General features: G+C 38.3%; 1 protein-coding gene across 1 annotated transcript; it reads right to left on the bottom strand.

Annotated features, from left to right (window-relative positions):
- Window positions 1-209: 209 nt before the first annotated feature.
- LOC107763352 (uncharacterized) lies at window positions 210-12,586 on the bottom strand. The gene is given in 13 exon segments (XM_075225542.1): window positions 210-597; window positions 704-823; window positions 962-1,081; window positions 2,173-2,730; window positions 4,013-4,072; window positions 8,038-8,103; window positions 8,205-8,315; window positions 8,399-8,489; window positions 8,608-8,711; window positions 8,798-8,905; window positions 9,015-9,270; window positions 9,272-11,383; window positions 12,446-12,586. Coding segments are annotated over 12 exon segments (3,699 nt in total). The 5' UTR covers window positions 11,311-11,383; window positions 12,446-12,586; the 3' UTR covers window positions 210-531.
- Window positions 12,587-13,768: the final 1,182 nt, after the last annotated feature.

Here is a 13,768-nt window from a genome sequence, read left to right as displayed (position 1 = left end):
TTGATTGGCTATACAGGATAATTTTGAAAAAAACTAACATCATGCTATTGGCCTTTTATCAGCATCTTCCTTGCTAAAGTGACATACAATTTTTAAAAAAAGTAAGACACTGCTCTAGAGTCTAGAATAATAAAATAGTAGACAAACATTTGAAAGAACGCTAAAGAATAAAATTCCAAGAAATTTTATTTGGAAGCAATAGCAAGATATAGTACGCCATATCTCATATTTCTTTTATATAATCTCTTATTTTACGCCCCTGTAGAAAAACACTGAGCTCTAAAATTGGCCAAAACTACAAAAATTCTCAGTACCAAAACACCTGTATACTATTGCAACTGAAACTAACCAGTTACATTGTTTCGATTCAACAATCAACCGACAAAGAATGCACTACGCATCCTTTCTATCTCGAGTCCAAACTCCCTACCTCCTAACCAAATAACTGCTTATTGTCCGATGAACTGCTGAACCCCGATACAGTGCCACAAAAATCCAAAACCTATGCTACTTGCAAAGCTTAGAAACGTCTCATTGTATCTTGAATAGGGTCTTCAGATTCTTCACGAGCCTCCAATCTTCAACAGACAAGTCGTTCTGTAGAGTTTTAAAGACGCAACAAGTAAATGTGAGCGTTAGCCTAAACAAAAGGGAGCAAGAATCTTTGTGAAAGGGAGGTTCACCAGAAGGTAAATTTACGTACCCGAAAATTGGCCTTGAGAATGTCAATGGATCTTCTCGAGATTTTGCTAACAAGCTCGTCTTCAATATCAAAATGCCGACCAAACATCTTCTGTTGCTCCTCCGGGTTAGTCCCAACTATCTGCAATTTAAGGCACAAGATGAGAACCTATGTGCATAGAAGCAAAAATTATCCAAGTTGCTAAGAACTCATGAAGTAAATTGTCAGCACATTTCTATCAATTTATGCAAATAGATATCAACTGACGTGGCTTCATACCTTAATGGCCACCTGCTGTCCTTTCTTGGCATAATCAACAGGCTTATGGTTGTTCTGGATGGATGCGATCCGACCAATATCAATGAATTCCCTCTGTGGAATACATATTGGAGTCCCGACCTATTCAAATTAAGTTCATCAAAATGAGGACTCAACATTAAGAAGCATATGCATTCTACGAACGAAGATGGATAAAAGAGCATTTGGCTCTACAACTGTCAAATATGTTAACAGTGGAAAGCTTAATCCAAGTAAACCACTCAACAAAAGAACAACGAAACATGAAACACAGATGTGAATGGGAGAACAGTATTGCACATTATTAAAAAAAGGGAGAAGAGAATTAAGAAAATGCAAACAACTCTTGACTGCGATAACTTGTTAAGTGCGCAGCAAAGGTCAAAAGTATGAGAAAATCAATGACAGGAAAATGGCCACTTAGCAATTAGAAGGAAATCTGGCAGTACCCATGTAAATTAAACATCTCTTAGACAAAACAAAGTAAAAACCCCAAGCTCGGGCATACAAAAGCAAGGTACAAAAGAACATTGGGGTGTGCTCAAAAACTTTTTGACAGAGAATAACAGGGAACTATAAAAATAAGAACCAGCAGTAACCTAGATTCTATTGATACCACTAGCTATAGCTTCCAAAAGAGGCTTATGTAACCAAAATCGTAAACTTAACTTTTCAGAAGAATTACAGAGAAACAGATACATGCAAACCTAAGTTTTACAAGTGTTGGCCAATCCAAAGAAAAGAAGAAAGGAAATCACTTATAAGAAATCATAGAGAACTTCAACTAATTTAAGAAAATTACATCCGAACACACAACAAGTAAATTAACAGTCCAAAACCATGACCACAGCGTAGTTTCAGCTAATAAAATAGTATGGGCATACTTACAGAGATACTGATACATAAGCCTGTTTTTATGTCAGAACAGCTTTATAAGACAACAGGAAGTTACACTTTTAACCAGGAAATAAATGTGATTTTAACCAGGAAACAAATGTGAGCATGCAAGATCCTTTTCCCAACCCAATGGAAGTGTCAATTAGAGAAAACAAATATAAATCACCAATTGTTTGTTCGTATAGGCCTGCTGATATTACCACATTTCCTGGACAGGCTTCAGAGAATCTGTTATTTTTGTATGTTTGGTGAATGAGATTCCATGAACCAAGATATAGGGATGCAAAAGTTAATACCTTGACGATGCCCTCAAGAACATCAGCTCCTAGAACAATTGGATCCTTCTTGTTAAAGACGTGATTAGGTACGATCTTGAGCAGACAGGGGAAGACTGCTTCTTCAGCAACTTCCTTCATTTTTTCTTCTTTGATATTGTCGATGTAGGCCTTAAACTGATCGAACAGGTGATAAATAATATCAGCAATAAAAATTTTGACTCCAACTTCATCCGCAAGTTCCCGAGCTTCTTGTGTCACTTTCACATCAAAGGCCAAGATTGTTGCATACTCTTTCTTCTTCTCAAGCATTACACTAGCTTTCATGACATCCTTCTTATGCACAGGGCCTATGCCAATTCCACTGACAGGTATGCTTACTTCGGGAGTTTTCAAGAACTCCAGCAAAGCTTCCAATGATCCAAGTGTAGATGCTTGAACATAAACTCCTTCTCCTCTTTTATCAATCCTGTTCATCACCGACCTCATATCTTCCATAGCTGCTTCTTTGATGTCTTCCACGTCATCATTAGGCCCCACAACATATAGACTAGTTCCAGCAATTGCATGCTCAAGCCCCTGCACAAGAATGAAAGAACCAAGTGGAACAAGGGGGGAATGCTTTCAATCACACAACTTCAAGGAGGAACCACTGTACACTAATAATAAAGATTCTAAACGGTAGATACTAAAATGGTAGTAAATGATTGCATCATCCCCAGAAAACAAATAAAGAGAACTCTTATGAAGTGGCTCACTAGTTTGTGTCAATGTCAAATATCATTCAACTAACAAAACAGACACAAGAAAAGTTGAATAATCTCTGTCAAAATCAGGAAACTAGTATCAACATGTCAGACAATTAACTCCCATAAACATTCATTAGAGATACTCCCAAAGATTAACATATGAAAAAGTAAGGAGATCTCTTCCCTAACCATGATTTTTTTTGTGTGTGTGGGGGGGGGGGGGTGATAAGGCCCTAACTGCAATAATATTCTCATTTTCAGCAATTTTTTTCATAACAAATTTGTTGCAGATCTATTTATGGACAAAAGAAAACCAGTAGAAAAGGAAGAAATGAAACGTGAAAGAAATGACTTTTTCGCATACCAGTGTTATCAAAGGCGAAAAGCGCAAAAAAACTCTAAGGTTCATTGGGGTTTTAAGCGCAGAAAGCATGAGCTTTTATGAAGAAAGGCACAAATGGAGAAAAAGATACAAAAATGTATGTGTAGTCAGAGACTAAAACTTATAAGCATGAATAACAACTATATGGACAAAGAAATTGAAAAGAAAAAAAAAAATGGTAAAGTGAATTATCAATTGTATAGTGTTGGCTCTTCAAGATAGTGCTCATTGGCAAGGGAAAGTATGCCTTAGAACTTTGATGACGACACTAAAGCGCCCATTAAGAGAGGTGAAGCGCTCAACATGTTTTGCGCCTCGCTTCAGGGCTTAAGCGCGCTTTAAGTGTGCCTTTGACAACACTTTCGCCTACCATTTCTTAGAGCAATTTAAGCATCCTCCAAAATCCTTACAAAGTTGCTCGTTTTAGAAGTAAACAAGATTCTAACCAATATCCAGTAAATCCCCTCCTCTATCCCAGTTATGCCAGGGAAAATATACAATTTTTTCTTTTTAAAAGAAAGGAAAGCAACTTAGGCTCCAAGATATAATATCATCCAATCCTAATTCCTAAAATAACATATTTGCCGGTGCACACAACAAATCACTCAACATATTTGCCGATGCACCAGTTTTCTTACCCAATAACCTTTCCAAGCTCTGAACGTGACCAAAAACATAACTTAAAACAGAAAGAAGTAAAGAACACACATTTAAAAGCAAATGACATTACCTGAGCATTGATCTTTATTCCCTGTGCAGCCTTGATTTCTTTGTGCTGCATATATGAACCCTGAAACAGAATATTACGAGAAAATAAATCCTACATCATTACTTCATATGACAACTTAACATGAAGACAATGACTTCATTCTCGAGCACGACAACATATGTTAAATGTTTAAAAAAAAAGATTTCATTCTCGAGAGTTCTTTTATTATTCCATGCACAACAACGTCAAATTACTGAAAAATATACTAGGAAATAAGCAATATATATTGACTTTTATCCTATGTTCTGAAAGTTTAACTAGAATAGGTGGATTTACTGATTGCGGACAAACCAAGGGTAGAAGGGGAAATTGGAATTGGAGAAATAAATCTGAGACCCATATACTTCTTGTCTACCCAAATATATACGGAGAAAGTCTAAAGTGGCAACTCCAAGTTCTGCAACTATATCAGCAATTTAGAAGCACCTTAGGAGCGGAACAGCATTGCATCCGGAAGTGTGAAAAGATTTACACAATGTGACGACCCGGCCAGTCGTCTCGTGAGTTACCGCTCTGTTTCCCCCATTTATGCTTTATTATGCTTCGTTATCCGTGTTTTATATGATCGAGTTGAGTAGGTTGCGTTCGGAGTGGATTTGGTAAGAAATGAGACACTTAGTCTCTTTTGAGAAGGTTCAAGTTGGAAAAGTCAACCGGATGTTGACTTGTGTGTTAGAGGGCTCGGATGAGTGTTCCGATGGTTCGGTTAGCTTCGGGAGGTGATTTATGGCTTAGGAGTATGATCGGGATTGGTTTTGGAGGTCCGGTGTAGAATTAGGCTTGAATTGGCGAAGTTAGTATTTTGGCGATTTCCGGTTGTTAGGCGAGATTTTGAGGGTCGGAATGGAAATCCGAGAGTTGTTGTAGCTTCGTTATGTCATTTTTGATGTGTGCAAAATTTCAGGTCATTCGGACATGGTTTGGTTAGGTTTTTGATCGAAAGCGTATTTCGGAAGTTTTTAGAAAACTTAGGCTTGAATCCGATAAATTTTGGGTAATTTGATGTTGTTTGAGGTGTTTTGATGATTGGAGCAAGTTTGAATGAGGTTTTAGGATGTGTTGGTGTTTTTTGTTAAGGTCCCGCGGGCCTCAGGTGAGTTTCGGATGGTCAATCGGACCATTTTTGGCTTTGAGAAGTTGCAGAATTGGCTGATCAGATGTTGCAGGTTTTAAGCCTTCGCGATCGCGTAGGGTCCATCGCGATCGCGTAGAAGGATTTTGGGTTGGCCTGAGTTTAGCCTTCACGTTCGCGGAGGGCTTTGATCTTGTGTTTCGCGTTCGCATGCAGTGTTTCGCGTTCGCGTATAAGTATTTGGGGGTCCAGTGGTTTTGTTCTTCGCGTTCGCATCAATTGGGTAGCGTTCGCATAGTGTATTTTTGGAGTCGTGGAATTTTGCTCTTCGCGATTGCAATGAAGGAATACCAGAACTGGGCAGTAAGTTTATAAAACATTTCATCCGCGATTTTGAGCCATTTTTCCTCCATAGTTGATCATTTTGGGAGCTCTTTGAGGGAGATTGAAGAGGGATTCAAGGAGAACTGATTGGAGGTAAGATTTTTGAACCTAAAACGTGATTCTACTGTGAAATTAACCTAGAAATTCATGGAACTTAAGCTAAAAATGGAAGAACTAGGGCTTGGGATTTTGAACTTTTGAATTGGGATTTGAAGGACAATTTGAGATCGGATTTGAAAACTTTTGATATGTATGAACTCGTGGAAGGATAAGGAACCCGTTGGTGTAAAAATTTCTGAGTTTCGAGAAGTGGGCCCAGGGCTCGGGTTTTGTAATTTCGGGATTTTTGATATTTTTCGATTGTTTTCGCTTGGGCTTTGTTCCCTTAGCATATTGTGACGTATTTGTTCTGCTTTTGGTTAGATTCGACGCACGTGGAGGCCAATTCGAGGGGAAAAGGCGTCGCGAGCTAGAGTTGTAGCCGGTTCGAGGTGAGTAATGATTGTAAATGATGTCCTAAGGGTTTGAAACCCTGGATTGCACATCGTAGTGCTATATTGAGGTGAGACACGCGTTGGATGATGAGCGTGGGGTCTTTTACTACTAAGGATTGAGACTTGGTCCGTCCCGACTGATGATTTTACCGCGTATTTGACTGAAACTTATTTGTTATCATCATGATTTGGGCTAATTGCCATATTTGGGCTTCGTGCCAACCATTTGAACTCTTCGGGGGTTTTGACTGATTTCCTCACTATACTTGTTAAAAATCATATCCTCGGTCATGTTTCTATCTATTTTAAACGATTCGAGCCGGTTTTATCATACTATCCCTAAATGAGAGGAATTTGTGGGCTGAGATCCCTATCTTCTATTATTGTGCCCGAGAGGCTGTGAGGTTAATGACTGAGAGGGGTTGAGAACCCAATGGTGAGGATATTATATATGTTATGGATCGGGCTGCACGCCGCAGCAATACTTTTTATGGATCGGGCTGCACGCCGCAGTAATATAGCGCTTGGGATGTAGGAGCCCCTCCGGAGTCTGCACACCCCCAGTGAGCGCAGTCGACTATCTATATGGATCGGGCTGCACGCCGCAGCGATGTATGGATCGGGTTGCACGCCGCAGCGGTTATTCTGATTTCTATTATTATGAGAGATATATGGGTCGAGAGCTGAGAATGAGCACTAAGTGATGAAAGTGAGCCCGAGGAGCTGATACTGTTCTGAGTGATTGATATTGTGCCCGAGGGGCGGATTTCTACTTGTTATTTACCTGCTAAATTACTTGTTTTACCTGATTTAAAGAGATTTCACTTGACTTCTTCACTGATTTACTGCTTTACGTGATTTTTACTGCTTTGATATAGAATTGCTTTGTGCCTTTACGTGTTTTCATGCTTTCAGCCATTATTTACAATTATTACTCACTGGGTCGGAGTACCCACATTACTCCCTGCACCGTGTGTGCAGATTCAGGCATCGCAGAGTCCAATCCCGAGTGCTGATCTTCCCGTCCAGGCAGTGTTTCGGAGATCACGAGGTAGTTGTTGGCGTCCGCAGCCCCCGTGCCTCCCTTATCTTATCATTTTCATGTTGTTAGAACTATTGTATCGGGTTTAGTGATTAGTAGACTGTATCAGGACTTCTCTTAGTTGCTCATGGCTTGTGACACCCCGATTTGGGCTGTGTCGGGATGGCTTTTACTGTTGTTATCATTAATTCCGCAAATTATGGATATTATATCATGCTTTAGAGCTGTTTATGATATTTAACTGTTTAAAAGAGGTGTTCTGTTTTGGTCTGGCTGGCCTTGTCTTCACGAGAGGTGCCATCACGACCGGGTTCGGGAATTGGGTCGTGTCACACAACTCAAAATCAAAGAGCCAATCACCAATACCTAGCAACTCCTATCACCAATAGGAGAAGCGAAAAAACAGACTCTATGAACGCAACATGCAGAGACAGCCACATCTCTAACTTGAGCTAAACCCTCTTCAATATAGCCAACCTTCTACTTTTCATTTGACAAATTTTGCAATTAGGGACATAATTAGTTAGCAACCAAAAAAATTTGGTTTGCAACCAAGAATATCTTGAGATACCGATTTCAGATATTACTAGCATGAACGCTACACCAGTATTACTAACAAAGCAGTCATGATGGAAATATCTATGTTTACACACCTGCAAACCAGTTTTCTCAATCAAAGCACAAAAGTTGCACCACAATGAGTCCATGACTATTTAGACTTAACAGAGTTCAAGAAAAAAACAAATATGATTACATTGCAGGGAAAAAAGGACCCAATTCTTTTATTAACACCTGTCCCCCAACTGATCCCCTCCAAATTTTTCTCCTTCTTTTCATATTTCAACAATGACAAACTGCTAGGGCATATATTGAACTGAGGTTAAAAAATATTTCAACTCAAAAGGAAGCAAACTAAGAATGCATAAAGGAACACAGTGTTTTTTTTTTTATAGCAGAGAAATCTTCTAGGGCCAAGGAGCACATAGTTTCATACCTTTACTCGAAGTTCCTTCATTGGGTCAGGCGTCAATAACGCTCGAATTGAGGTGACAATAGGTCCCTACACCAAAAACAGGATAGGAAAAGAAGAAAAACTTTAACATCAGACATTCACAATTACCAAGGGATCTTACCACACAAAAAGAAATAATAGAAGCCTACCTGCATGCCACAAACTACTATTTGATCTCCTTCATGTAGCACACCATTGACCAATACCACATCAATGGTTGTTCCCTGGCCTTCAACAACCTTAACCTCCAAAACAGTACACTGCAGTAGAGTAACAATAGTCAATCATAAAATATTCACCATCTCCATGTAAGTAAACTGACAACGGTATGTGAAAAACATACTTGGACTTCATTGCTGTAAGTTAGTCTCCCAACCATTGTCTTTTGTGTCCATTGCACCAGTAATAACAATAAGTCAGGAATACCTTCACCACTGTAACATCAAATCCATAGCCGAATAATTAGCTAAAATCAAAAGTCTTATAGGAGTGCTGCAGAAAAACATAACCCAGCAAAAGAAAAAATGGGATAAAGTGTATACACGCACACACCTGATTGCACTAGTAGGTACAATGCTAAAAGTATCCTTTCCCATTTCTTTGTTCTTATAGTATAATTCGGTATTTATACCTTGTTCCTTGAACTGGGTAATGACCTGCAACAATTGAATAAAAGCTTGTTGAGATGAGGTTGCACAAAGAGAGGAAACGTTGAATTGAGATGACAGCGGTTAAAAATGACCTGAGTAAGCCTCGTATTAAATTCAAAGTGAACATCTTTGGACTGTTGCTTCATTGCCTTCACAATAGGTGCATTGCGGCACATTTTCCATCCATAAAGCCGATCTACCTGTATCGTGTAAAATCGAAAAAAGAAACAAAATAAGAACTACAAAGAAAAGAACAAAATCAAAATTCAAATAAACCATCAACTATCAGAATACTCTAATAAACCTCACCTTGTTCAAAGAAACAATAAATTCTGTATTCCTCATCTTTAGAAGATTAAGTGACTCGATTGTCTGCGGTTCTAACCCATGCATAATGTCTACGACCAAAATTGCAATATCACATAAACCTGAACCTCTAGACCGCAGATTAGTGAATGATTCATGTCCAGGTGTGTCAATGACCAACAATCCAGGGACCCTCAGTGTAGCATCAGCTCTAAGTTCCTTAGTTCTCTCGCGTATATTCTCAGCTGGAAAATAAGTCTATCTGCTGCATAATCCCTCCAGCTTCACCTTCTTGAACATTAGTGCCTCGTATGCAGTCAAGGAGCTTTGTTTTACCAGTATCAACATGGCCCATGATACAGGAAATAGGAGACCGGAGATTGTATTCACTCTGGCTAGAAGAAGCACCACATTTTTCTGTTCCTGCCACTGCAATCCCAACCTCAGGCTCCCTCGTCTTACTTCCATCATTCTTAGTGACAGCTGGTACACTTGCTGCAACTTTTTGAGTAGGAATCATGGGCTTGGCAGCAACAGGCAGAGGCCCTGCATCACTAGCAGCTGGCCTTGCAGCCTTAATCTCTTTCTTAATGATAGGTTGCGGATGTGAATCTATCTCTTCATCTTCAAAAGCACTCTTGCCAGGCAATTTAAGATCGGCATCATCCCAACTTTTCGCATCCCATTCTTCATCATCTTCCTCTTCTTCAACTCCATTCTCTTCAGTAGCAGCTATTTTTGACTTCTTCTCTATACTTTCTGAATTCATATCCTTAACCTTCTCAGATTCCATGGACTCAACCTCAGAGACAATGTCTTGCTGATGTTCTTGCACTTCTGTTCTTTCAACAGACTCTTCCTGGTTTTTTCCATTAGCCTGAGCTTGTGGCTTTGACTTCTTTTTTTGATAAATAGGCCGTTTGGTTGCCTCTTTTGTACTCTCACTTGTTGAGAGTGGTAAATCCCCGTCATTAGCGAGAAATTGCTTTCTCATTGCTTCTAACCTTCGAGCTTCTTCCTTTTGCTTTCCTGTAAGCAATTTCCCCTCTTGTTTCTTCTTCAAGAGCTTTTCCTTCTCCCTCTCCTTTTTCAAGCGTTTTTTCTCCTCTTCAAGTCTTTCAACTTCTTCCTGTCGATGTCGTTCTTCTTCTTCTTTCCTTAACCTTTCCTCTTCTTCCTTCTTCTTCCTTTCTTCAGCTTCCTTCATTTTCTTAAGTCTCTCTTGCATCTCCCTAACCTGTTTCGACTGTTTTTTATCTGCCAATTTTCCTTTAGTGTCATTATTTGTTTCTTCCTGCTTTTCCTCCATGATAGAGGCAGCTGCAGCTGCCTTTTTCTCTTTTTCCTTCTCCTTCTTCTTTTTCTTCTTCTTTGTCGCAGCAGACTCCAGAGTTCCTTCCTCAACTGCTTCCTTCTCTTGTGAATCATCTCCTAGTTGAGACTGCAATTGACTTTTCTCTTTTTGTGCAAGAGAAGCATGAGCAGGTGTAGATGTAGGTTGCCCTTCACCTATCTCTGCCAGAATCTTGTCGATCTCATCCTCATCTGGTTGAGCAGTACACCCACCCTTCGTTTTCTTGGCTTTGTTCTTTGAAGTTTCGGACACAACTGTTGCCTGCTTTTTGCCTCTATTGTCATCAGCTTCTTCCCTATTAACCCCTACGCTAGCTTGGTCTTGATCAGCAACATTCGACAAGTCATTTCCTATATCAACATCCGTTGTACTAAATGCATTTTTATTCTTCTTCTTAGATGACTTCTTTTTACCTGAAAATATAACTTCTGCTGCATCATCTCATTCAATTGCCTTTGCCTCCAACTTAACAGATGTATCTGCATCACTTTCTTCGTCAAGAAGATTAGCTCTAAAAGAAATGCCATTACCCTTCCCGGTAAAGGCAACTGCTGGATCTTCATTATCCTCAGATAGCTGGCCATCTTCGTTATCCTCATCATCTATAGTGTGAAACACAGATGTAGTAAACAATCTTGCACTGCTCTTCCCCGGCTTCGACGAGGCAACACTTTCAGCCTCTTGGTCACTATCACCACCCACTCTGTAACTAGACAAGCTAGCTCCCCTTTTCTTCCCCTTTTTACTTTTCCTCTTGCCAAATGCCAATGTTGGTGCTACTTGCTCTTCCTGAATCGTAGGCTCGTCAGAAATTTCAGTCGTCATAGAGTATTCATTATCATCAATCACCATATGCTTCTTCTTTAACTTCCCTCCACCACCACCACCCTGCTTGGAAGATACAATGCTCTCTTCCTCGCGGACTGTAGGCTTCTTTCCCCCCATTGAATTTTACTTGTGGTTTCGACTGATGTACTAGTCCGAGAACAACTGCAAGCATGATCAAACCTCCAAATCCCTAATTCCAAATTGAAAAAAAAAAACATTATAATCATATTCACCATATTAAACTGTACATCAGAAGACCAGCCAACTATAGCAAATTAAACAATCTACCCCCCATTGTAGCAGACTCATCTATCAAATTGATCAATCAGTCAATTAATCAACTAGTTCCTTTGAAAATCAAATAATTTGTCCTTTAACATCCATTAATAAAAGCAGCAAATTAGAAAATCTGCTCTAAAATATTAACTGAGCAATCGATCAACCAATCTACTAAACCTCAATCTCGAACTAGTTGGAGTATGCTATATGAATCATTTATTCTATTTCCAACAATACTCTGGCCAACCTAGATAATTTGTCTTTTAACATCTAGTAAAAGAAAAAGTAGCAATTTACAAAATCTACATAGCCAAATCAAGTTAGGTTAAAATTTGAAAAAACAAAACTAAGACATTGGAATCACTTGTATTTGAAGTCCAACACCATCAACAATTCAACACTTCTCAAAAACACATGCTACGTTATCGTTATAATTATAAAGGAAGAATCAACACCTCAATCTCGAATTAGTCGGGGGTCGGCTATTATGAATAATTTATATAAGTTTTCAACAATACTCGAGTCATGAGGTCTTACGTTCAAAGTCCACCAAAGACAAAAAATACTAGGTAATTTCTTCCCATGTGCCTAAGCTTTGGTGGCAAAAGTTACCTTGTGCTGGTGGGAGGCAGCAACTACCCGGTGGAATAGAAGGTGCGTGCAAGCTAGCCCTGACATTGCGTCATTAAAATAAATATTGGCCAATTTCGTTCCAAAACTAGATAATGTGTCTTTTAACATGTAGTATACTCCGCAACATTAACGTACCCCCAACTCCAGTTCAATTCAAATTTGCAAAAACTAAAAAATAAGACATGGGAATAACTTGTAACTGAAATCTAACACCATCACAATTCAACACATCTCAAAAACACATGCTTAAACATAAAAAGAATATAATTATACACACATTAAGAACGTTTTCAATATATAAAAAAATCGAATTATGATCATCAGAGGCAAGTTGATATACCTGGACAGATGAGTGATAAAGACTGATACGTATGTGTTTTGAGTTATTTTTGTATATGTAAGTATTAAATATCAATATATGCATGTGGGTGTAGCAGTAAGTATATGAGAAGAAAATATACACTCAGGGTTTAGTTCCTTGTTGAATTAGGAAGAGGAGAAAAGAAGACCAAAATAGAACCAAAATTGGACAAAAAATTGGGCCGCTGCTTAGGGTTGGGTTTCCTTTTCTTTCTTTTTTTTTCCTTCTTAAACCAGTAAATTCGGGAAAAATTTAAAAATAGCCAGATTTATAAGTGGTCATTCAAAAATAGTTGCACATTCAAAAGTAATCGAAATAGAGACTGGAGCATGTGTAAGAACTCCGTGCATATTATGCTGGACCAGTATGTTATGCTGGAACTCCAATATACTACTGGAAGTTCACGTGTAAAAAATTTAAACTCCAGTATATTATGCTGGAATATTTTCCGGGTTTTGAACAGTTTTTTCGTTCAGATTTATCTTTATATAAAAAGTGGCTAAATTTCGATTACTTTTAAAATTGTGGCTATTTTTTAATTACCACTTGTAAATGTGGCTATTTTTGAATTTCATCTTATGGTTGGTTTTTCACTTAAAACTGAAATTCTCGTAGAGCATCGTCCCTCATCATTATCTTCTTATTGCATCGCAAATCACCAAACTGGAAAAAACTTTTCGGATTCCCTACGATATCTTCTCAAATTATCGTTTCTTTTTAGATTAACAAGTTAACGTGGAGAGGTGTAAGGTACGTAAATTTGTTTTAATTTATAACTTAGAGATTTTTACTATTGCATATGAGTATTGATGTTTCTTTAAAAAAGAAAAATTAAGTTCGTTGTTCTAATTCTGTATAATCTGATTCAACTAGACTTTAACTGCCACTTAGCTCCAAGTGGAAGCAGCAACTTGTAACTTTTGTTCATAATCTCATGAACCATTTGGGGTAGATACAATTTCTATTGAAAATTTCAATAATTAATATCTTTGACTTTAAAAGTCCAACTATAACACGTAGAAGTTCATTTGCAGCTAATTCCTTAATTTATTTTTCTCTTTTTGGTGACTAATAATAAATCTGTTTGCCTAACTGGCATTTTTGTTGCCGACCAATATTTAATTGTCAATACAATATTCATGTTCCTCAAAGCTTTATTAAAGGCTCTAATTATTCTTTGGCCTTGATTTGCCGACTTTGTAATTTGTTTAATTATTACTGTTTAGATGATAATCTAAAATATATCAATGAAGATGCTATATTGCTAATTTATGATTTAGGTATCGAAAGATGATGTTTTAT

This window comes from Nicotiana tabacum, chromosome 11 (assembly GCF_000715075.1).
Source record: "Nicotiana tabacum cultivar K326 chromosome 11, ASM71507v2, whole genome shotgun sequence".
NCBI classification, from domain to species: domain Eukaryota; kingdom Viridiplantae; phylum Streptophyta; class Magnoliopsida; order Solanales; family Solanaceae; genus Nicotiana; species Nicotiana tabacum.
Note: the sequence above shows the minus strand (reverse complement) of the source record. Positions and strands in the feature narration are given on the sequence as shown.